At 35.4% G+C, this 27136-nt stretch overlaps 1 protein-coding gene across 1 annotated transcript in view; it reads right to left on the minus strand.

The window, feature by feature from the left end:
- The window catches only part of COL21A1 (collagen type XXI alpha 1 chain), a 147876-nt gene that overhangs the window by 31489 nt on the left and 89251 nt on the right, over positions 1-27136 (minus strand). The window contains exons 11-17 of the mRNA XM_054698891.1: positions 26881-26934; positions 26737-26790; positions 21718-21771; positions 20909-20964; positions 20261-20312; positions 20103-20156; positions 7780-7833 (exon numbers count right to left, since the gene is read on the minus strand). Of these exons, the coding sequence (XP_054554866.1) occupies positions 7780-7833; positions 20103-20156; positions 20261-20312; positions 20909-20964; positions 21718-21771; positions 26737-26790; positions 26881-26934 (378 nt within the window). The remainder of the gene's footprint in view (positions 1-7779; positions 7834-20102; positions 20157-20260; positions 20313-20908; positions 20965-21717; positions 21772-26736; positions 26791-26880; positions 26935-27136) is intronic.

Raw genomic sequence — 27136 nt, forward strand, 5'->3', positions numbered from 1 at the left:
AAAAACACCTCCATCTCAAAATGAAGGAAATGAAAGGAAGAAAGGAGTTAGTGGCAATAAGCAGTCTTTATCCCAGGAGGAAAGTTCCACTGTTTCAAGGGCTGGGAATATTCTTCTGATGTTTGAAGTTCTACCTTCTGGACCAGTGGCCCTGGCCTCTGCACCCAAACTCCAGCCTCAGAATCATTCACCCTTTTTTTAAGAAGAATATATGCTTACAGCTGAATACTTCTATTAATCTGTTTACTGCCCATTGAAATTGGGCAGGCCAAAGTCTTCCTTCATGTTTTCTTGTCCCTGTAGCTGCTAGTCTAAAGTAACTAGAATAGACTGATTTTTAAATAAAGTAAAAGTCTAATAAAATATTCTCAAAGATCTTTCAGGAGTCTTATGTATAGCATGGAAATTTACACCATTAGATAAGAGGCTTCTCCATAGGTGTCTTCTGGATAATGTCATCTTTAGTTCTGACTTCTACTAGGATGGGTGAGTGAACCCATGAGTCACACACCTCATCACTTCAAGACTCACTGAAAGTGTGTCCAGCCACATCCTTGTTTTCCTAATAGTGAATTCCCTAATTTTAGGATCCTTTACAATCTGGGTAAGTTGAAAATTTCCCTAAGTATGAAATATCAGTGCCTGTCACGTAACAATTCTTGCCTCATTTTATCTCTTTCACTTCATACTTTACTATATACAGCAAGAAGAAACCAGGTCATACCTTCAACTTTTTGTTTATAAATCTCAGCTAACTATCCAAATTTATCACTTACTAGTCCTGTTTGCCCACATAACTACTAGATACAATTCAGCCATTCTCCCAGTTTCCAAAACATGTTCCTCATTTCCTTCTGAGTACTCACTAGCAATGTGTTTAAAGTCCACATTTGGGCCTCCCCAGTGGCACAGCAGTGGAGCGCTGGGCTGCGAAGCTGCCCACAGCCTCTGCAGTGCCGGTTCAATCCCCGGCTGCCAGCGAGGGTCCCACTTGGTGCGCAGACCTCTCCTGCTGCCCCCACTGCTCCTCCCCTCAGCAGTATATTTCGTCAGTCTGCCTGTTCTGCTCCCCGCTTTGGTGAATTATCTCACCCTCCCACATTTCTGACTGTACCCAATGCTTGTATAAATAAATAAATAAATCTTTTTTTTAAAAATCCACATTTATTTACCAACAGTCTGTTTATGACAATACATATATTTTCTAAGACAATAAAAGTTTTCTTTACTGCCTCAATGAATCTTCAATGGCAAAATTATTTAATTTTCATACTCTACCAACAGTTTGTCTACCAATCTAGGCTTTTAACAGCATGTGCCTCAATATTCTTACAGCCTCTATCCATTATCTAATTCCAAAGCCACTTCCACATTTTAAGGTATTAAGTTATTTACTTTCAGAACTAAAATTGGAATCAATCAGGGTACCAACAGAGAAACAGGATCTGTAGGATATACATATTAAGAGATTTACTATAAGGAATGGACTTCCACAATTATGGGTACTAGGCAATTCCAATCCATAGGGCATACCATCAAGAAAAGCAGACTGGAAACCCTTGATGGCATAATCTGTGGACAAAATTTCTCCCCCTTTGAAGCCTCTATTCTTTGCTGAAGGACAAACTGGTTCAGAAACACCGAGGTAATCCAGAATAATCTCCAAAACACAAGACCCTTAACTTAATCACATCAGCAAAGGCCCATATACAAGTAAGATTAAAATGTACAGATTTGGGGTATTCAGATATATTTTGGGCTCTGGAATGGTACTTTGCAACCTACCACACCTATTTATGTATAAAAATTCTAAAATTTTCTTGACTCTGATCCACTGTTTATTACTGGAATTGTATTAGTCACTATTTTTTACACATCTGTTCTTTATTAATTATTCAAATCATGGCTTTCCTACTTAAATGCCCTCACTATCATCTAACTATATTCCACTTAAACATATCTTAGATTCATCTCTTTCAGTCAAAGTTGATTCTTCCTGCTCTTTTTCCTATTTATTGTTTGGTGTTCTTGTACCTCCATATTCACATAGTAAAACTTTGAGAGTTATTATTTTTCATGCTATCCACATCCAACTGATTCTAAAGCTCAGTTGACAACTTTTCAGTTCATTTCCAATGAGTCTCAACCCTACTGTGAATGTTTTTTTGTCTTAGTTGGTACTGGAGGTGACAGAATTCAGCAAAACTGCTGCTAAGCTGTCTTCTCTAAGTTGGTTCTTTATTTTGCCATCTGTGATTTTTCTAAAGCTTTCCAAATATTTTTGCCTACTTAAAACCTTTGAATACCTCATGTAACTCTCAGATATAAGTCCAAATAGCACAATTTAGGGGTTTCTTCATTTGTCCTACCTACAACCTCATCACATATTTGTTTGTTTTCCAACATATCAATTTTCACAGGACACAAAACATTTAGTTAATAACTATCAGATTCATACATAAAGTAATTCATAGTACTTGAATTGATCCCAGAATAACATTTAATTTTAGAAAGCACTGTGAATCTGAGAGCATTGTGAGCTTTTGACTGATAAGATTAGTAAAATAAATTTCTGTAGCACAATCATAAAAAAATATTCTTTGATAATCTGAAAGGTCTGGGGAAAATGGAAGGGGATAAAATGTGGGGATTTTTGCTAAGTTATTTCCATGCTATATTTTGTTTGATATTTATTTATTGGAGTTTGGGAAGTTTGGTGGAGGAAATTAAAAAACCAAAAAATATATACCTAAGACTAAAATAAAGTCCAATAATCTCCCTTTACGTTTAACTCTTATACTAAATTCCCAAACTTATCTCATATTTCAATCCTATCTCCTCCAAATGCCCTAAGTAGTCTGAACTAATGTCAGCTTATCCAAAAGTATCATTTCTTTTTATTCTTTGTGGAACATGCTACATATACCTACCTTGCCAGGCCAAACAACTAGTCAACTCTAATTTATCTTGCCAATTTGATCAGGATAATCCAATATTTAAGAATGTATTCTTAAAGACTTTAATTCAGTGAATTGTATAGTATGTGAAGTATTTCTCAATAATGCTGTCATTATTTTTAAAAAATAAAACAATCCCTTTCGATACTTCCAAACATTTAGTGTTATGCACATCTCAAACTTGCAAGCCCCCAAATACATGCCTACCTCCCTAATATCAGTGTGATATTGTGATCTATGCTTATCGATCAATGCTTCAGACTCCTTAGTGCAGGGCCATTACAAATTAATCTTCACATTTCCTTCAGTTAACATAATGTCTAACTCAAAGCAGACACTCAGTTAATGTCACTTCCATATGAATTCACTTAAGTGTTATAATCCTTAAATAGAAAGATACATGCTTGAAACAAATTATAATAAATCCAGCAAGTTTAGAACTGAGTTTATACATACCTGGATTGATGTTAAGTGGGTGTAATTTGCAATTTAGAAAGGAAGTTACCCTTAGGAATGAATTAGTTTAAGGATTAACTAATACTAGATTTTAAAAATTCAAAGTATAGGCATGTAAATGTGTTTTAAAGCAATATAATCATTTCCCAATGACATACAGGCTTTCTCCTCAATTTGATTTCCTGGAGTTGGTGTTTCTATTCATCAATCTGCTTACAGGGATGAATCATGATCCAGCTGCTATAGCTGCATTTAATTAGAGTATTTTTCTAGAGCTTCTGTTGTTTCAATTTAAGCTCCATTAATATTCTTGGCTGCCACATTACAGAATAAATTAGGTGAAAGTATCCTATTTACTGGGGCTAAATCATTCCTTCTAAATACTTAAAATCGACATCCACTAAGTCTGTATGTTGCTTTGGGAAAGATAACCATTTTAACAATGTAAATTTTCCAAAACCATGAGCAGGGAATTTCTTTGTATTCTCTTCTACTTTGAACAATGCTATATAATTTCCATTATAAAGATCTTTCATCTCCACTGCTAAATTTATTCCTAGGTATTTCATTTATTTTGGTGTGGTTGTTAATGGGATTGTTTTATTGACCTCTCTTTCTTCCAGCTCATTGTTTCCATATAGGTTGCAAATCAATTTTTATAAATTATTTTGAAACCTGCCACTTTGCTGTAATGATTTATTGTTTCAATTAGTTTGTTAGTGGAGTCTTCTGGGTTTTCTATATATATAATCATGTCATTCTGCAAATAGTGATAGTTTTATTTCAACAGTAGTTGTGAAAGTGAACATCCTTGTCTTATACCTGATCTTCTGCACAGTGGAAAAAAAAAAAACTATCATTAAAACTAAAAGACACCCTACCAGATGGAAGAAAATATTTATGCATTATGTACCTGACAATGGGCTAACAGATCTAAGGTCTACAAAGAATTCATACAAATCACCAAAAAGAAAATAACCCGATCAAAACTTGGGCAGAAAATCCAATTAGACACTCCTCCAAAGAAGACATATAGACAGTGAACAGACACACACAAAAAAATATTCATCATCATTTATCCTTTGGGAAATGAAAGCAAATCAAAGCCACAATGAAGTAGCACCACACACCTGTAAGAAGGGCCCATCTCAAAAAGAGAGAGAGAGAGAGAGAGAGAGAGAGAGAGAGAGAGAGAGAGAGAGAGAGAGAGAGAAAGGAAGGAGGAAGGAAGGAAGGAAGGAAGGAAGGAAGGAAGGAAGGAAGGAAGGAAGGAAGGAAGGAAGGAAGGAAGGAAGGAAGGAAGGAAGGAAGGAAGGAAGGAGGAGGGAGGGAGGGAGGAAGGAAGGAAGGAAGGAAGGAAGGAAAGGAGGAAGAAAGGAAAGGAAGGAAGGAAGGAAGGAAGGAAGGAAGGAAGGAAGGAAGGAAGGAAGGAAGGAAGGAAGGAAGGAAGGAAGGAAGGAAAAGAAAAGAAAGAAAAGAAAAAAGAAAAGAAAGTAAAGAAAGAAAAGAAAACAAGTATTGGAGTATTGGGTAGGATGTTGAGGAAAAGGGACATATAAACCTTTGTTGGGAATGTAGACTGGTGGAACCCCCTTGGAAAACAGTATGGAGAGTTCTCAAAATATTAAAATAGATCTACCATATTTTCCAGCAATTCCACTTTGGGTATCTATACAAAGAAAGCACAAATACTAATTTGAAGGGATGTATGCACTCTTGTGTTTACTGAAGCACTATGTACAATAGCCAAGTTATGGAAACAACCTAAATACCCAACAACAGATGAGTGAATTAGGAAGAGGTGGGTGTGTGTGTGTGTGTGTAATGGAATGATAGTAATAAAAAAAAAAAGATAAACTCTTGCCATTTGTGATGACATGGATGGAACTGGAGGGGATTATGCTAAGCACAGTAAGTCAGAAGGAAATAAATACTGGCTGATTTCACTTATGTGTGGAATATGAAGAAACTAAACAAAGGGGCAGAGAAAACCAAGCCCATGATAAACCCCAGAAATCTGACTAGAATTGAAGCTGAGAAGAGTAGAATGTGGAGAGAGCAACAGTGGACTATGGTGGATTATAGATATGGTGTAGTAATATACATTTGAAGGGCATGATCTTGTACCTCTAAATATAAAGTGTTGTAAACCAATGTTGCCTCAATAAAAAATTAAAAAAGCAAATTCCCCCAAAATAAAAATATATATATAATCAAATAGTTGCATGGAAAAAATAGATAAAATTAGCATCTACACACAACAGAAGAGTCTTCATTTCTTTGTATGGCCAAACACATAAACTTTCATTTCTTTCCTTTCACAACTTTTCCATAAATAGTAAAGGTCAATCTTTACAGGATATTTTTAACAACCAAATTTTCACTGACCATCAAAATAACAGAAAACATCATTACAAGCATTCCTCATTTCCTACTTGTTATTTTATCTTTTTGTTTTTATTAATAGGATCTTAATAATATTATTTTCAAAGTAAATATAAGCTGCTCATGTTGCAGTACAGTTTATAAGCTCATCAATCATTCTTCCCTTTGTAATAAAATTTCTATGAGAAAATGAGTCACAGATTTCAAATAGCTGATTCACCATAAGTTAGAATATGACTGACTCAAATTAAAACCCAGTTCTCGATTCCATTGTCTCTTATTCCCTTGTTTTCTTCTCTCCCTTTCACTTTTCTTACTCACCTGTCTTCCCCTCTCCAGCCCCATCCATCTTCACACATGCACAGATACATTATATATATATATAAGTTCAGAAACCAGAACATAAACAAATAAACATACCTAGTTTCATATTTAGTTAGCGAGTCCTAGAATTCTTCCTTAGTAGTGTTAATTGTGGATCAGATATATTGAACTTACGCTATTTCTATTTTATTCTCTTTATTCCAGTTAACAACCAAGTTGAGGCCTTATTATTCCATGCAAGGTCTGACAAAACAGTCAGCTATTTAGTGTCTGAATCCATTCCCTTCTCCTTTCAATCCATTCTGCTTGTACCAGTAGCTTGTAACTGTCTTAAAACAGTTTACATCATGTTGTTCTTGTTTTCACCCAAATCTTTAATTGGGTGAAAAAAATTACTTCTCAGAGTCATAGCCAAGAATATCCATAATATCCTAACCACCTTCTCACTGCAGCCTCAGGATCTCATTAAGGATCATTTCAGTATTTCATGGGCATACCTTTAGCCATCTCAGTTCTCTCTCTGGTCTACCTTTCATCTCATCATCGCTTCATAACCAAATATATTGCCAAATCCTAGACAAAAATTTGTCAACCATTTCAAGTTACAAGGTTGCTTTCCTAAACTACTGCAGCACTTAGTATAGCCCCATGCATTTGTATAATATTTTCACAGATTCTGCCATATGTTTCCTCAGGCATGTCTCAGAATAACATGAAGAAAACACAGTAAGCATGTACACATTTCATATGTTCACATCAGAAAGGGGAAGTGATTTATGCAAGGTCAGACCACCAGAATGTAGCAGAGGGTGCTTTCAAACTTCACACCATATCTTGCCATCTTGAAAATTGGATAGTAAGTTTTTTGAAGGCAATAGTTTTGTACAGAACTTGGCCCAGGATATCAGAACACACAAAAAGTGAAAATTCAGTGACTATTTGATTGAGTAATTCTATGAGTTTTTCAATCCATCCACTACCATTTATGAAGCCTCGGTGATAACCTCTCTCTTGTGTTCAATATTTAGATTCTGAACATTCAACTGAACACTATGATAAATATCTTAGCTATATCTTAGAAATTTAATTTAATTTCTTTACCACCTCCCTGTAAAGCAAATTGCAAATTCCCTTCGGGCATTCAAGTGGTCAATGTTAGCAATGAATGAAAGGAGGAGAATGAACTATATTTCCAAAGGTCAAATGAAATTGAGTCGCCTGGCACACCTGCTAAAAATCCACAGGAATCTGGGATTCAGGTTCAATACTTCTCAATCATAAGTTTATTTATCCCGAATTATTTATCACACAATTCCCAAAGAATATACTATAAACAATGAGTAAGTGGCAAAAGGGCATTAGACTGAAGGTTCAGCAACAGACAATCATGTGCATGTTGACCACTCTGTAATGTGGGCATAAATGCTCATGGCTGTTATTCACACTGCACCTAAATTTCCTACTAGCAAAACTCTTTTTGGTTCCTAAAAGAATATTAAACAGTTCAATATTTTACAGCTTGTGAAAACAAGGACTTTCCACAATATCACAATGCAGAAGTCACTGAAGAAGACTGGTATCTAGGGGAGGATTTAAACAGTCAAAGGATTCCATGACAGAAAAAGACCCCCTAGAACAAAATCAAGTAGGTACTTACAGGATCTCCACGTGATCCATCCTGCCCTGGAGCACCTGGAGGGCCTGGTTCTCCCTTTTAATGATAAAAAGTAATAGAGAATTCAATTTTCAGGTATGCTTACTAACATAAATGTAAACATTATACATTAAAACACATTAGATACAGAAAAAAATTACTTTGAGATTAGAGATCCTGACTTTTCCTGATATCAAATAACATATTTTGAAATTCATAAAGTGACTATACAAATACCAAATTTATACATATCAGCAGAAAATTGAGTCAAAAAATAACTCTAGATCATGCTCAGTGAAATAAGCCAGAAAGAAAAAGAAAAATACCGGATGGTCTCACTCATAGCAGGAATCTAGAAAACTTAAATAAGAGACCAGGAAAAAGAATAACTATAAGAAAGTAAAAATCAAAATCAACAAACAACTATGAACCAGAGACACTCTATGGGGGGTGGGGGGGCGGAGAAAGGAGGGATTGGGGTCAAAATAAGGGTGTTGCAATTGTATGGGGAATATAAAAATAAAATTTAAATTTAAGAAAATAAATAAACTGTCTAAGTAAAAAAAATAACTCTGGTATTATATATTCATTCTTATGAGAATAGAACTTTCATTATTCTTTGTTCAAAATAAGTATGACCAAGATTTCTATCAGCCTTTTCATTTTTTTAAAGACCTTTTTAAAGATTTATTTATTTATTTATTTATTTATAGAAGAACTGGGGTACAGGCCAGATGTGCGGGAGGGTGAGAAGATTCACCAGAGACAGAGCAGGGAACAGAACAGGCAGACTGACAAAATACACTGCTGAGGGGAGCAGCAGGCCAGACAGGAGAGGTCTGCTGCGCCATGCAGAACCCTCACCAGCCGGCATCAAATTGGTGCTGCAGAGGCTGAGGACAGCTTCACAGCACAGCGCTCAAGCACCTGTGCCACCAGGGGAGGCCCAAGTCTTTTCATTTTTTCATTTTCTTTTTTGTTATTGTTGTTTGATAGACTTGTTAAGTATGGGTATGTATGAGAGGGAGTGTATGAGACAGTGAGTATTATATATTTATTACATTATTTTGAAAGAGTAATATTAATATGGACATATATTACGTACAGTCCAGTGAATTATTTCCATTTGGCAAGGCAGATAGGATTTCTGAAACTCGGTTTTAACCAGTAGGTTGGAAAACAAGAACAATGAAACATTATTAAATGTGTGTGTGTATGTTTTATTTTTGTCTTAGTTCACTGTCTCATGCTTCAATAATTTTTTATCTTGTGCCTAAAAGTTTATTTTGTTTAATTTTTTTGAAGATTTATTTATTTATACAAGCACTGGGGTACAGGCCAGAGGCATGGGAGGGTAAGAGAATTCACCAGAGACAAAGTGGGGAGCAGAACAGGCAGATGGACTGAAGATACTGCTGAAGGGAGCAGCAGGCACAACAGGAGAGGTCTGCCGCATCATATGGGGATCTCCCTGGCTGGCCAGAGATTGAACCTGTGCTGCAGAGGCTGCAGACAGCTTCACAGTGCAGGGCTCAACCCGCTGTGTCACGGGGGAGGCTCTATTTTGCTTAATTTTGAAGTAGGTGTACATGTCTACATTTACATAACATTCACTGTGTAAAGGGATTTTTTGTTTATTCTTTTGAAAGATCATGATATTTAAGTAATAAATGAAGGTCAGTGAAAAATTAATCTTTTATTTTAAAAATGATTGAACCTAATTTATCTTGCCTTTCAAGAGGTACTGTAAAAATCAAAAGAACACTTTCATTAAGAGTGGAATAATTTTGGGCCTCCCTGGTGGCGCAGGTGGTTGAGCACAGCACTGTGAAGCTGTCAGCAGCCTCTGCAGCACGGGATGGAGCCCAGCCAGCTGGGGAGATAGCCATATGGCGCAGCAGACCTCTCCTGTCTCACCCGCTGCTCCCCTCAGCAGTGTATTTCAGTCAGTCTGCCTGTTCTGTTCCCTGCTCTGTCTCTGGTGAATCCTCTCGTCCTCCCGCACATCTGGCCTGTACCTCGGTTCTTGTATGCATGAATAAATAAATTTTTATTCACGGAGTAATTTTAATGAAAGTATACTTTTGATTTTAAACAACTCTGTGAAAAATTTACAAGGATGTAAAATAAGAGTACCTCACTAAAAAAATTTAAATTAAAAAAATCAATGAAATTTTTAAATCTAGTCTGGTGCCTAAGATATTGAATCATTAAATTATTAAAAATTGAGTTAGGGCCTTCCCTGGTGGCACAGGCGGTTGAGTGCCGCGCTGTGAAGCTGTCCACAGCCTGGCCGGCCAGCAAGGATCCCACATGGCGCAGCAGACCTCTTCTGTCTGGCCCGCTGCTCCCCTCAGTAGTATATTTCATCAGTCTGCCTGTTCTGTTCCCTGCTCTGTCTCTGGTGAATCCTCTCACCCTCCCGCACATCTGGCCTGTACCCCAGTTCTTGTATAAATAAATCTTTTTTTAAAAAGTTATTAAAAATAAATAAAAATAAAATTTGAGTTATTTATAGGTTATGAAATGAAATAATATGACACTTTAATTTAGTAAATTTATTTAAAATCATTATCTAAAATAGTTTTAAGATAACTGTCAAAATTATGGTTTCAGTTATTCATCTTTAAATTATTATACCCAAATTTGATCTTATTAATGTGTCTATCTTAATAATGTGTCTATCTTATTAATGTGTCTATCTTTTAGAATGCTTTTTCCCAAATGAATAAATTGCTGGTATATATACAAAATTACATAGTACTATACTCACTAAACAAATATTAACTGAATTTAATTTTCATGTGCAGTATTCATAGATCAAGTGAGTTATTAAACTGCTTGCACAAAATAAAGGGCACTGGAGTTCAGTCTCTTGAACAACACAAACACATATCCTCCAACACTTAAATTTTCTGAGACCTAGCAGTCATTAAGAGCCATGAAATACTTTCTGCTCAGCAAAGCACTGCAGCATAACAAGTAAAATTATCTGCAAACAATTATATTACACTGGATTCATATCAGAGAGAGCATTTCATCCTATATGAGAACAAGACAGAAGTAAAACAAACATTTTTCTTGGAAATACCTGAATTAAGAGAGGTTTAAGGGATAAAGTGATACAGAATATATGCACAAAAGCATCAGCTAACACTGTTTTCCATAGTTTCATATACTAAAGAATTTCTTAAAACTGTAGAGAATGAATGACAGGGAGAAGAAAGAAGAAAACTTAGCTAACGTAGCCAACACTTAGAAAAAAAAATCTAACCATATCACATGTAAACACTGATTCTCCCATTTTTATGAATACTTACATTGCGTAAGCACCAACTAAAGCCAAAATTTCATCTGTCCGAATTTTATTTACAAACACTAGATGACATTTGAGGTTAAAGTCTGCTGAGAACAATGTTTTCCTGTAAATTAACCACATTGAGGAGAGGGGAGACCTGATGACTCAATGGTTTTAGAAAAAGTTTTTGAAAATATCATAGAGAAACAAAGGTGTATGTTAGAGTCACAAAAATTACAATGAAAAAAACCTGAACAACTAGCAGAAGCAGTATGTCAGGTCCTAGTACATCAGGGAAATACAATAACAATACCTGAATTCAACAGTCGTGTCAATAGTCATGAGTAAGGATCTAAGCCAGTGGTTCTCAAATATAGGCCTTGCACCAGCCAATTAGCTTCACTTCACCTGGGAACTTCAAAATGCAAAATTTCAGGACCTACTACAGACTTACTGAAGCAGAAATTCTAGAACTCGGCAATGTTTTAGATCTCCAGCTGATTCTGAGGATTTGTAAAGCAAGGCACAATTAGTTGTAAGTCACTAACAGGACACCTAATTACCCCGGCCTCCAGCTACTGCTACCGTGAGTTAAGTAAATGTGTACTTTTGTACTTTTGTACACAAAATAAAGGGGGGAGGACAGCTGTTATAGTAACAAAAAAATTAGGATGGCATGTCTTTGATAAAAATCACACCTTTTACTTCTCTGACCATTGATCAAATCAAACTGTATTCTAGTCAGTGAAAGATTTTTTTTTTAAAAAGTAACCATTATAATTAGGTTTTTTCCTGGTCCTTTATTTAGGTTTTCTAAATTCCTGCTATGAGTGAGACTATCCAGTATTTTTCTTTTTCTTTCTGGCTTATTTCACTGAGCATGATCCCTTACAATAAAGTAAAAATCACAATTAACAAGCAACTATAAATGGGGGGGTGGAGAGGGAGTAGGATCAAAACAAGGGGGTGGGAATTGTATGGGGATTATAACCAAGATGAAAATGCATACATTGTGCAAAAATGAAAAATGATGTAAAAAATGTATAAAATAAAAAAGCAACCATTAACAAGATTTACAATAATGAAGTCCCATAATTATTTGAAGATATACTTTAATCCTTATTTTTTCCATTTCTTGGTAGGACATATAATGATGCAGAATAAAACATTATTTATCTTTTTAAACTATAGCATTTTGTCAAAATTTTACAGCCTCAGAATAACCTGGAAAATTTGTTAAGCTGCAGATTGTGGAACAGACCCCATGTTTCCTGACTCAGCAGATGTAGGGTGAATCCCAAGAACCTGAATTTCTAACCAGTTCTCAAGACATGCTGACTGGGCTGGTCTGAGGACCACACTTTGAGAACCACTGATCTAATCCAAGTCTCAAGATACTTCTATCTCCTTGTCTGCTATTTCCATCACTCTCAGTGTGAAGTACAATGGCATATATAGCATTGCACTTCTCAATGAATTTTTTGATGTCCAAGTTGTTCAGCAGGTATCTTGTTTACAAAGGTGTCTTCTTGGCATACATATTCTTTAATGGCAGGAAACCTTATCTTAACTGAGGTCTTTATCACCACGAATAGATAGATTAAAAACAGTGAAGCTAACCAAAGAAAGTGGAATAGATTACCTGTTTTTAAATGTGAGATTTTGAAAGGAAAAAGGAAATGGGAAAAACATTTGCTGTGGGAGATTATGTAGGATAGTTATAAAAGATGATGGTCTGTAATCTTCACCCAGGAATGTTTTCTTCATTCTCTTAATGATGTTTCAGTGTAAGAGGAAAGGATGATTTGCACTTGGTCATCATCCATAAAATTATGAAATGCAGTACACAACTAACCTATGAGACTCAGTACTATAACCAGAACTTTACCTGACCACTTGATTTCTTTCATGACCCAAGAGCACCCGCTACATGTCAATTTGTTTGGCTGGTAGCAAAAAGGCATGTAGCATGTCTCTCCCTTAAATTTATCATTTTGGTATTCTATTATTAATTTCTTTCTTGACATAAAATAATTGAGACTCTGCCATGCTAAACATTGTTCCTTAATCCAGTTTCTAAAGCCAAATAACCTAGGTGGTTTTTCCACAATAGACCAGTTATTTCAACAAAAAAAGTATAACCAATACAGACAGTAAAACTTGCACAGCATCCTTTGATGCTATAATTTTTCACAATTACCTGCAAAAAATATAAGGATGGAAAGTAATTTAGTTTGTGGCCATAGCAACTATAAAAATCAGGTAGAAGTATGTGACCAGCAAAAAATATTTTAATTTTATTTTTATTACTTAGAAAAGCTTCACTTTTTATTTCACTTTCTAACTCTATGTTTGTGTTTTCAACACTTTCACAATAATTTTCCTGTTTCTCAGTAAGAAAAACCCACTTGATCCTGTCCCTGACACATTTAGCACAGAGGGAGCCACCACAGGTCTGGCAGACATGTTTTGTTTTGTTTTTTCATATTAGAGCACCTCAAAAGAACTTTAGGTCTCATAGGGCTTCCCTGGTGCGCAAGGGGTTAAGATGCAACATTATGAAGCTATCCGCAGCCACTGCAGCAGTAGTTCCATTCCTGACCAGCGAGGTGACCCACATGACACAGCAGACTTCTCCTGGCTTGCCCACTGCTCCTCTCAGCAGTGATTTTCAGTCAACCCACCTGTTCTGTTCCCCACTCTGTCTCTGGTGAATCCTTTCACCCCCACACACATACCTCTGGCCTGCACCCCAGTTCTTGCATGCATAAATAAACAAATCTTTAAAAAAAAACTTTAGGTCTCATAATACAAACTCCTTGAAGTAGGCCTAAGTGTGTATATATATATATATATATATATATATATATATATATATATACATACAACATGCAGATTTTGGTGCTTTCTCAACCTTCTTTGTATAAAGACAAACAATTCTATTTTCAGGGGTTTGAGACAGTCTAGTTTGGTCAGAGGCTGTAAGATAGCCTATGATGGTATGTCAAAGGCTACAGCATTCTGAATGCCTCTAAACACAGTCTCAGAAGAGGAACAAGGAAAAATCTATTAAAATATAATTTAATTTTGAGGAAAATTCTTACTTTGTTATTAAACACTTTATTTTGATTTTGCTCGTACCACATGGTTTATTCTTAGCATATAAACAAATCTTTAGTGTGCCAGATAATATACTGGAGTAGGAAGATTGGGAAACTTGTAGTTGATCAAATAAACAGACAAGACATTTGGAAGACTTCAAGCAAAGAGGGGATCACACAAATGAGGCCTGGAATTCTAGCTCTGCCATGGAACTGAATTTGCACTTTTGGGTAAATTTTTTAAACTCTCTTAATTTGATGCTAACTTCTAAATGATATATATGACATATAACATTTCCAACCCCCCTTTTAAAAAAAAAAAAGATTTATTTATTTGTTTGTTTATACATACAAGCACTGGGTTCAGTCAGAAGTGCAGGAGGGCGAGAGAACTCACCAGAGCCAGAGCGGGGAACAAAACAGACAGAGTAATGAAATACACTGCTGAGGGGAGCAGCAGGCACAGCAGGAGAGGTCTGCATGCCATGTAGGGCCCTCGCCAGTGGCCGGGGATCAAACCAGCACTGCAGAGGCTGCGGGCAACTTCACAGCCCAGCGCTCAACTGCTGCACCACCAGGGGATGCCCCCAACCCCCTTTTTTAAAAGGAAAATAAAATAAGAGCCACTGTGAAAATGCCTTGCACAGCTCAAAAAACTAAGGGAGGTTCATAAAAGCTGGCTACCCGACTACCACCAGCTAGGGTTTTAAAAGTTCTTTACTCTTCTTATTTGTTTTTGGCTGCATTATGGTCAAATAAGTTATTTTTATAACTCTGTACTGCTATGATTTTACATTATAATTTAGGCACAAAAAGAATATTTTTCAAATAAGGTTATAATTTAAATGTCAAAAATAGAGTCAATAGTTTCATTATCATATATTCTATATTTAGGAAAGATTATTTGGGTCTGACATGATTTTCCAAGAACTTGGTGAAATAAATTTTCATTGGTTATTAAATTATACTACTTGACCTTGAACAAATTATTAATTTCTCCGTTCCTTAGTTTCTTCATCTGTAAAAGACTAAAAATTTTTACTTGTAATTCAAAGTGATTTATGAGATGAATGTGAAAAATGCACATAAAATGCTGGGAAATGAGCCAGGCATGCAGTAAGTATTCACTAAATTAAGTATCTTGTAATAATCTGTCTTCTCCTTGCTTACTTCTTTTCCCCATTTTAAAATCACATTTTAGTATTTCAGCTCCTCTCTAACTAAAATTATACTTGCTTACCTTGCTCTTAAATTCTAATCTTAATACTGAGCAAATCAAACCAAAAGCCTCTTCAGAACAAACCTGTCCTATGATAATGGCTATGAGGGAAAAAAATAGTATCATATAGATTATAATTTTCAGCTTCAACTAGATTTCAATATAGCTTTCAATTTCCTTGATGTCCTCTCTGACACACTTTCCACATAGCTATATAAAAATTTCTCAGATCACAAGTCTTTTTCCTCTCTCAACAGATGATGACTGCCATTTCCTTAGAGAAAACAGAACTCAAACATCCTGCCACCTGACCATTGCACTTCCCTGCATTTGTACCCAGTCATTCTTTTGTTTGTGTTTTACAGTAAAACAAGTGTCCCTCATCCAGTATAAAATAATCCCTTCCAACTTTATTTAGTATCCCATTCCTACCCTCTTCAGTGAGATGAAGTTATTCATCTGGCTCTGACAACTTACTGGAACTAGAGTCTTGGATGCACTGCAGGAATATTAAACAAGCACATTAAACTTCTCATTTCTCCACCTCCCCAATAGAAGACACGCTAAACTGTGTCCAATAAATAATTCACCCAATTAAAAACAGTTCTAACTTCAAGACAGAAAAAATGAGGTGCTCTATAATTAAGAAGCCAAATAAACCACTTAAACATTTATATTCTTGCCTATTAGCAAACATCCAAACAAAACTACTAAAAGAAAAACAGGAATATTTCAGTAAGTTTCCTTTAAATGAAAATAAACATGAAATAGAAGAAAATTATAACAAAATGTTGTAACCTGAATTAACATCATATGAGCATTTTTAGATGCAAAAAAGGGGAAGATATGAAATAAGCATTAAATTAACTCAGGAAAGAAAATGAACATAAAAATCATCTGACATTAAAATCAAGTTACTAGAAACCACCAAGTTGGATAGTTATAACTTAAATTTTGAAAAATCACAGGCAAAAACTCAACATAGACAATAATAATTACAGAAGAATTAGAAAGTAATAGTGTTACATGACAGCCAAAGAAATCTCAATGTATCTGTAATTGGTGTCTTTAGAAGTAAATCAAAACAATGTAACCAAACTTTTGTTTAAAACTAAAATCTAAGAGAATATTTGAGAATTAAAGAAGCTCCAAGGATCTTACCAAAAGGATTTCTTGGTAACTAGATTCTTTAATTCTGAGACATTAAATGTAAAGTTTTAAAAACCTCTGGGCTTCCATACAAAAAGACAAAGCCACTTAGAAAAGAAAGCCAGTTAGGTTAGCATCAGCAACATACTTGACAGCAGTGGAGCAACATTTCTAAGAAATACAAGGAAAAACAGTGAGACAGACAAGGGCTTTGTAGTTAACCGAATGGTTTGTTCAAGTATTAAGAATATAGGAAGAAAAATATTAAAATAAAAGCACTCAGGGAATACAGTGTTCACAAACCCTTCCTAAGGAACATACCAGAGAAGAAATTTCACCAGACCCTAACAGTGACCATGGAACATGGGCAAAAGGACAGGTGATGAACACTAAATACATTTAACTGCAAATCTGAAAAAAGGTGGGGAAAGGAACAGGAAAATAGATTATAAATATTATTTGACCTGCCAAAGTAGAAGCAATTTGATTGGAAAAAATAAGGATAACAGAAATAATAAAACATATTAAATTAATTGCCACATAGATGATAGAGAATATCATTAATGTTAACAAACCAAATAGTAGATCCCTCAATAAGTCGAAGGGGGGGCTATGAGAATTCTGAAATATATTATTATGGCCGACTAAAGGAATTACAAAGACCATTAAAAGAAAAAAAATTCTTCCTAAATCACACAGAAATTAAAAAGAAAAAGCAATAGGCTGCACTGAGAAACAAGTATAGCAAATATAGCACAATGCACTTATTACATGTAACAAAATTACAAGAATTATAATAGAGGTAAGCTCAAATCTATCAGTCAATGAATAAAAATAGATTTAATCTCTTTTTTTTTAGATTTATTTCTTTATTTATACAAGCACTGGGTACAGTCAGAACTGCGGGAGGGTGAGAGAATTCACCAGAGCCAGAGTGGGGAGCAGAACAGGCAGACTGATAAAACACACTGCTGAGGGGAGCAGCGGGCGTGGCAGGAGAGGTCTGCGCGCCATGTGGGACCCTCACCCAGCAGTCGGGGATCTAACCGGTGCTGCAAAGGCTGTGGACAGCTTCGCAGCCCAGAGCTCAACCACTGCGCCACCGGAGAGGCCCAGATTTAATCTCTTTAAGAAAAAAAATCTTAGATTGCTTTAGAAAGAAATGATTGATATGAGAAACAACTAAAAGTAATTCAGAACCTAAAGCTAAATAAATAAGAATGGGCAAAGGTACAGTAAGCAAATAAAAATAATCAGAAAGGAAGAATGTAATTCTGATAAAAATGAAGTTAGAATTCAAGCTAAAAATTGGGCCTCCCCGGTGGCGCTGCGGTTGAGCGCTGGGTTGCTAAGCGGCCCGCGGCCTCTGCGGCGCCGGTTCCATCCCTGACTCCTCCCCGGCCACCAGAGGAGGGTCCCACATGGCGCGCAGACCTCTCCTGCCCGCCCGCTGCTCCCCTCAGCAGTGTACTTCCGTCCTTCTGCCTGCTCTGCTCTCTGCTCTGGCTCTGGTGAATTCTCTCACCCTTCGTCGCTTCTGACTGTACCCAATGCATGTATAAACAAAAACAAAACAAAACAAACAAATAAATAAAACATGCCTCTATTTAAAAAAAAAAAAAGAATTCAAGCTAAAAATTATTAAAGGATATGCAAAATTACAATTTTGTAATGCTAAAGCCACAATTCAAAATGAAGATGTAACAACTAAGAATATTTTTGCAAAAATAACATAAAACCACTTTCAGATATAGATGAAGATGAAAGGATAAATAGAAAGCCATGAAAGTGGCCTCCCTGGTGGCCTAGGGGTTAAGTTTTAGTGCTATCAATGTATGGGCCTGAGTTCCATCCCAGGCCAGGGAGCTAACCCACAAATGTGCAGCAGACCTCTCCTGTATCTCCCACTGCTCCCTTCAGCAGCATATTTCAGTCAGTCTGCCTGTTCTGCTCCCCACTGAGCCTCCAGTGAATCCTTGTATCTCCTGCATCTCCAGGCTACACCCCAGTTTTTATACACATAAATAAGTCTTTCAAAAAAACAAGAGATTAAAGAAGAATAGAAATAGTATATAGAAATGTACTAATAAGATACCAACATACTACTGTGCCTAAGACTGGTCAAACAAACCAAAATTAAGTATACAAAAGAGCTAAGCAAGATATTCTATAGATCACATCTTGAATGTATATTGAGTTTCACATTTTCAAAATATAAATTTACTTTTTCATATGCACAAGGAACTTTCCTGAAAATTGAACATATAATAAAAGAAAAAATTCAATAAATCTCACAAATTAGAAATTTTACAAATAATATACTGTTATATACAGTGCAATAAGACAAGAAGTTGACAATACAATCAAAATAAAAAAATCTTTCAACCTGAAAAAAATCCTCAAACCTTTAAACAACTCCTAAAAAAAAGTGAAATGTAACCAAAATGCAGAATTTCTAAAATATAATGTTAACAGAGACCTCAACATTAAAATCAAGAGTGTAAAATTGAAGCAATAATCAAAACTATATATATAATTTCATATCTAGAGCAAAAAAAATAGTAAATTAATAAAAACAAATGAATTTAATTCTCAACTGCAAAGGCAAGAAAAATGTAGAATTACCCAGGAATAAGCTGAACTAAGGAGGTGAAAGATCTGAAAGACTAGAAATCATTGCTAAGGGAAAAAAAAATAGCAAGAACACACACACACTCACACATATAACTAGAAAGACATCCCTGGTTCATAGACTGGAACATTTTATATTGTTAGGATGCCCATAGTACCACATTCTACAGATTCAATGCACCCTACACAAATCCCAGCGTGTTTTTTTTTTCCATACATAGAAGAAAAAAATCCATGAACCAAAAGCACAAGTAACAAAAACAAAAGACAAGTGGGATTATATCACACCAAGAAATTCCAAACAACAAAGGGAAAAAACAAAATGCAAAGAGACATAAGGAATGGGAGAAAATATATGCATATCATAAATCTGGTAAAGAGTCAATATTCAAAAAATATAAGCCTATTATATAGGCTGTCCATCTATTTGATAACTGAGAAATAACCCAAAACCTTTCTTTATGGAAAAATATAATAGTGCTAATCCAACATCATCAGAGCATGAGCCTTTGAGATTTTTCAGGAGTGGTGAATGGCATTTTATTTCCAGTTCCCCTTGCTCAAATTCTCTCATACTCTTCTACACAACTGATAAAGGTGTCAGGATAAGGTTCAGTTTTCTTTCCACGCCCCCTCCTCCATCTCAGGACACTGGCCTAAGAATCTTTGCCTGTCACTAGCCCAACAAATCCATGTGAATGGATCATGAAATAAGGTCAATCTTTATTGAACTTCTGGGATTTTACTAATTCACAACAAACTCAAAAGAAATTTAGTTTAATTTCTAAATTACAGTCAAACAACTCTTTGCTCTTTAATTTCTTAACCAGTGCAGCATGCAAAATAATGTTTAATATTGGTACTTTTTCCAATGTTCACTCATAAGTTAAAGAAATATTTTTGGTGTTATTTTTTTTTTGATAAATACCTTGTAACCAGGACTGCCCATTAATCCATCCTTTCCATCTCTTCCTGGTTCTCCCTGAAATATAAATAGATGTATTTTAATCTTTCTTTTTCAAGAAAGATATGAGATACTTTTTTATTTAAAGAAAAATACTTAAGAAAGTTTTCTATCAAACTCACAGCATGTCCAGGAATGCCAGGAAAACCAGCTTTACCCTTTTCACCTTTTGCACCCTGTATTAAAAATGAACACTTATGAAAACAATCCCAACAATAATGTTTTAAATTCCAACTAAATAGGAAAGTGAAAAATTGAACCTCATTATGTGGGGACAGAATTCATGGAAGTACAGGTGTGTTGGCTGTGCAACTTTTGACAAAATCTTATTTTACCAGGCCAGGGAACATAGTGAAAATAGATACATAATTATTATAAATACCTAAACATAGAAACTACATATTAGCAAAATTTAAAAGCTATAAGAGTTTTAAACATACAGAGAATATTATCTTCCTTCAATGTGAAAGAAATACCAAGGCCTGTAACACTGATTCTCAATGGGCACACCACTAAGTAACTACCACTCCCAAGGAAACTGTAAATATTTATGAAGGTCAGAACAATCAATAATGAAATGTACTCTTCCAGAATACCATGTGCCCAATAGTTATAGTTATTTTTCCATTATCATTGTTCTGAATAAATCCTCTAAGAAAGGTGAACACAAAGCTAATTGCTATAATGGTAGGCTGGAATTGAAACTCAGTATTTCTATTTCAAAAATACTAAAAGTTCAATATGGAAACTTCATTTTATGACTGAAACTTCCCCTTTTGCCATAAAATCCAGGTGACCCTTTATCTCCTTTGTGGCCCATTTCTCCCTAAAAGACAAAATACAGAATTGAGTTAGAGAGAAATATTCCCTAGCAAAAAATTACCATCAATTATAAACAAGTTTAATAAGTCAACATCACTAAGTAGAAGTAAAATAATTGAAAGTTTACTCAAAAAGGTCCTATTTTCTGGATTGTATAAAGAAATATAAGGACAGGGCCTTTGTGGTGGCACAAGGGGTTAAAACGCAACCTATGAAGCTATCCGCAGGGTCTGCAGCACAGATTTGATCCCCAGCCAGGGAACAATCCACATGGATCAGCAGACCTCTCCTGTCTCACCCACTGCTTCCCTCAGCAGTGTCTTTCCATCAATCTGCCTGTTCTGTTCCCCATTCTGTCTCTGGTGAATCCTCTAACAACCACCACCCCCCTCTCCGGCCTATACCCCAGTTCTTGTATGTATAAATAAATAAATCTTTAAAAAAAAGAAATGTAAGGACAGAAACACTATTAAAAAACTAGAGTATAGGATTTATAATTAACAAAAGCTTTTCATTGTGAAATTTACTCATCAATTTTTAAATATTATAACATTTATAAAACAAATAACTAGAAATTTTAAAAGAAATATTTTTAAACTTCATGTAAACTGTTAATCTTAGCCTAATTATTTACTTTAATATATTAATCTTAAATTTATATATGAACATTTATTTATAATGCATTTATAACATCAAGTATTCTCGAATAGAGGTAAAATATGGATTGCATAGCTTAAAAGAAACAGAGTTCTTCAACCTTTGATCCTGGCATTCCATGAATCCCAGGAAAACCAGGAAGCCCACGATCACCCTAAAAATAAAACTGAAATTTATTAAAGAGAAAACATTTTAGCTAAAAACAATATCATCACATATACTTCAACCTCACCCAGGTTAAAATTCCATTGGAAATAAATCTGCAAACATTAAAATGCATATCTACAATATGTTAAAGCCTTATCTCTATGAAAGATGAATTTCCATTTATCAGTTTCACTTATGACTAAACAGGGAAAGTATGTGGGGGTTAGAGGAACTTCATCAGTAATTCTGATCCCACTCTTAGAGAGCAGTCACTTACTCAGAAAATAACTCTATCTTATAATAATGAGGCATAAGAGTTAACTGATGAAATGATTTCATGACAACACTCTCTGAAGAGATCTCATCCAGCTCAGTACAGACAGACCCTGAATTAAAATCTCAACACACTGGCGTGACAGACCTCTCTTGACTCGCCCAGTGCTCCCCTCAGCAGGGAATTTCAGTTAGTCTGCCTGTTCTGTTCCCCGCTCTGTTTCAGGTGAATCCTCTCACCACCCCCCTCCCCCGCATCTCTGGACTGTTCCCCCAGCTCTTGTGTGCATAAATAAATAAATCTTTAAAAAAACAAAAACAAACAAAAAATAAAAATAAAATAAATAAAATCTCAACACACTCTAGTTTCTACAAAATTTTTAATTGCTAATCCTATGAATTGTTCATAGTAAGTATCTATTAATAAGTGCTATGGGGATGAAAATCCCTACATTAGCTTAAAAAAGGTGAAATAGGAAGGAAAATCTTAACAGTATGACATATAATAGACATAGTTTTCATACCTAATTCTATGGAAAAATGATGGGTGCTGTTGTCTTAGCTTCAAAATCTTAATTGTGAAACACAGTAAAGAGAGGACCAGTAACAGGCATGGCTTACTTCTATTTAAGCAAATTCTATTTAGGCAAAGTGCATACAAGTAATTATACTCTTAGCTTGTTTGGTAGGGAGAAAGTTTAAGGAACTAGTTTTCTATGCTTGATATAATTCTTTAAAATTTGATTTTTTGTAAATATTTTTATTCACATTTTAAAGAGTGATACAGTTTATCCAAGGCTTATACAATTCTCTTTTTATTCTAAACTTCCTAGCTATGCATTCACCAAATTACTTGGTTACATTACCACTACTTGGTTTTCAGCATCATTTACTAATTCCCACAGTACAAGAAGAGAATTAACCTCACATCATTCAACAACTCATCCCACCTCCATGGCTAAGAAGCACAAACTCTTAATCTTCCATTACAACTTTGGTTAAATCAATACTCTGTATTTATAACATTAAGATTCAGAGCTATAAATATAAACAAACAGATTGCCCTGCTGCTCAAAGGTTTATTTTCCTAGAATTCAAATTTGTCTTTTTTTTTCAATTTAGACTACTTAGTTCCCTGTAAACTTATTGCAATATTGAAACCCAAACTGTCTCCAATTATCAGAACTACTTCTAAATACACTTATATACTAAATATACTTACAGAGAAAACTTCATGATCTTTAATAAACATTTCCTAGAACATTCTTTTGTTTCAATATAGATTTATTGTTCTCTTTGATTGTGTTTATTCCCTTGTTTAGTTAAGGAATTCATAGGAGATAACTTTCAGGGACTTTAGATTTCTGAAGATATCTTTATTCTTATTGATCATCTGCATATAGAAGTATAGATATTTTTTTCCTTCGAACATTTGAGGCTTGTATTTAAATGTCACCTATGAGATGTTTTGATACTTAAATATTTATGTGCATCCTACTATTTTAGTTGCAGGCATAGTGGTGATTATAGTTTCTTTTCTTCTTAGAAAGCTTATGTTTCCTTAAAATTGAAGTGCTTTTAAATATGTAAGGTATTTCTTAGTTTCCAGGGGTAGCTTTAAAGCCTATTACAAAAAGAATTACATATTGAAGTTCATTTGGTGGATAAGTGTCTCAATTAATTTTATAAATTAAAGGGAAAAACCCTGTAAAATCTATTCTAGTCTCTGACATGTGAAAAACAAATGTTAAAGTCAGCAAGAAAATACATCTAATTTTAATCATCTTAAGTGGAAACTCCTACTATGGAAGTTTTGGGAGAAAATCCACAAAATGAAAATTATTCTGGGAAAATATCCTAATGGAGAACAGTATTGTGTGGAACAAGCTCTCAAAGATCACTGTGTAATGCCTGGAAAAAATATCCTGGACAGTCACAAGTCAAGGCCAACTCAAAGGTTTATTTTTTAACCTTATCAATTCTAAAAGCTAACAAACTATGTTGCACAGGAAGAATCAAGGAAAAGCTAACTTAACTGTATTATTTTAACTCTAGATAATCACACTAGCTAATTCTGAAGCCACAGGGAATGTAAATAGGGACTTAGATGGTAGCATATAGTGATTATGATTTTAGACCCACGATGACTGTGTCTCACCAGAGTTTTATTGTCAATTAATGCAATTCAGAAAACAATCAACTCTGGATGAAATCATTACTAGCTGAAAACAGATACCTTTACATAAACACCTATCATATATATATATATATATATATATATATTTGAGAAAATGTATGGCTTTATAAAATTCACATACTTCTATATAAAGAAATCACAATAACCCCAAGCAACAGAGCAGTTACTTTAAGATATGACTAATATCTTGGGCCTCCCTGGTAGCACAGGCATTGAGCGCAGCGCTGTGAAGCTGTCCGCAGCCTCTGCAGCGTGGGTTCAATCCTGGCCGGTCAGGGAGATACCCACATGGCAAGGCAGACCTCTCCTGTCTCGCCTGCTGCTCCCCTCAGTGGTGTATTTCAGTCAGTCTGCCTGTTGTTCCCCACTCTGCCTCTGGTGAATCCTCTCACCCTCCTGGACATCTGCCTGTACCCTGGTTCTTGTATACATGAATAAATAAAAAAATCTTAAAAAAATTTTGTTATAATTCCTTTATTTTTAAATAAATCAATCTCTCTCCCCCCAAAAAAATTTACTCTAGTTCTAGCTCATCTCTAAAGATGAGCAAATAGTCTTCCCCCTTTTATATCTGGTCTCTAAAACCCAAATTTATTTATTCACCCATTCAGATATATTCATTCACACATTCATACTATTTACATCCCTCCATCAATTACCAACTCAGGCTATTTGTGAGAATGTTAAAGAAATAGTAAAGATCCTGTAGACTAGAATGTATGTGAGATGTCTGGCACAGGATCTCCGACAGACAGATTTCCTCACTTTCCTAGTGGAATCCCCTGCTCACCTGGAAGAGGTCAGGTTGTCTCTGATGAAATCACGAAAAAAAAAAAAAATAAAAGATCTCTCCCACTCCTGTGGGTCTGGCCTCCTCCCTATGGGCTCTGAAGATTTTTCCATCATTTAGATGGGCAGAAACTTCTTAGTTGCCCACAGCCATTCGGCAGGTAAGAAGAGTTTTTAGGGCTTCCCCGGTGGCGTAGCGGATTGAGCGCAGCGCTGTCTGCAGCCTCTGCAGCCTACCAGGGAGATCCCCACATGGTGCAGCAGACCTCTCCTGTCTCGCCCGCTGCTCCCCTCAGCAGTGTATTTCAGTCAGTCTGCCTTTTCTGTTCCCCGTTCTGTCACTGGCGAATTCTCTCACCCACCCACGCCTCTGGCCTGTACCCCAGTTCTTGTATAAATAAATAAATCTTCAAAAAAAAGAAAATTATTTAAAAAAAAGAAGAGTATTTATACTTCAGGAATTATCCAAGTAAGGCCATACTGTTTTACTTCCTCTAACCCTTTCCTGCTTATAAAGCTGCCCTGACCTATTTCATCTTATTTGTTTCTTTTCCAGTCACTAAGTTTCCTGTTTGCCCTGATGACTGTTCTAACCAATGTCTTGCCCATGGCACCACAACCACCTCAATCTACATCCCAATTGCAATCATGTTATTTAATGAACAAAACAGAACAATAAAATGGCAATCATTTATTAAAGAAAAACTGTACCAGGATCCATGCTAAGTATTTTTCATATTTTATTTCACTTAATCCCCTTGATAAACCAGTAAGGAAATCAATATTGTGTCAACGAAGAAAGATTCAGAGATACTCAGTATCATTCCAAAGATCAAATAGCTTAAAAGCAGCAATTTATCAGACTCCAGAGATGAAATTTCAACAGTTATAATTTTCTGCACAAACATAAGCAACTATAGAAACATGAACATAGCCTAAATTAGTGTTTCTCAGATGTTAATGCTGTGTACATTATTTTAAAAAGGTAATAATTTTATAATTAATACAAGTTAATACAAATTGTGTGTGTGTGTGTTTACAGGAACAAACAGAAAAATGTCTTTAAAGAATTTACTGTGCTTTAGGAATTAAGCCAACAAATCTGCATGGGAGTCTGAGCAAATATAAATGAGTATCTGATTTGCAGACCAGTTACCAGGGCCAATAGGCTTTCTTGGATCCAGAGGGAGTTAGTTACTGACATTCAAAGCCATGTTCTTCAACAGGAAGCTTAGCATATCTCAGACTTGTAAAAAAAGAGAGTCAGCAATACAATAGACACCTGAAGAGAAAAGTCTAGTAAAGTTAAGCCAATAGGTCACCTGCCAGATTGGCACCTATACTGGAGATGGATACTAGGGTTTTCTGAGGCTAACAAGTAACATTCCATTCATACAATTCACTAACCTCTAAGAAGGTAGTTTGACCACAAGGAGCTTACATTGAGCTTCACCACAGGGAGAGAATATGGCATCAGGGCAATGCCAGCACCTGTTTCATCTGACATTGGGTATCTAATGATAACTACTTTCATTTACTGATAAAAGCCTTCTGTCTGTATTATTCAGCCAATGGCCACTGACAAAGTTTTGAGCCCCCAAGTCTTGGAATTTACCAAGGTCAATAGAAAGAATAAGAGTTACCAAAGATATACTTCTTTGTCTGCCCTAAGTGACTAAGAGGAAGTATACATTTTTGTTTGTATGTGTTTACCTTATCACCATCTCTCCCTGGTTCTCCTTTATACCCAGGTAGTCCTCGAGCTCCCTAAATTAATCACAATGTAAAATATTGTTAATAATGATTTTTGGTAATTGGAAACTGTATTTCTAAAATGTATATTAAAAAATTACCTACTTGTATCCCTGGGGATCCTGGAACACCTGGTGATCCTGAGATTCCTTGATATCCCTAAAGACAAGTAACAAGAAATAGTTACTATTTCATTACATTCAGAAATAGCAACCCTCATTTCAGGATTCACTCCTGTCTTCTTACACCCAAGACTCCACTCGCTGACAGTTTTAAAATGCTTAATAAGGAATTACTACCCTTCAGTCGTTAGGAATCTTTTAAAAGGTAGGAGAAAGGTCTTAAATATCTCTAGATTAAT

This window comes from Talpa occidentalis, unplaced genomic scaffold (assembly GCF_014898055.3).
Source record: "Talpa occidentalis isolate TD23 unplaced genomic scaffold, MPIMG_talOcc4v2.1 talOcc4.2, whole genome shotgun sequence".
Taxonomy (NCBI): domain Eukaryota; kingdom Metazoa; phylum Chordata; class Mammalia; order Eulipotyphla; family Talpidae; genus Talpa; species Talpa occidentalis.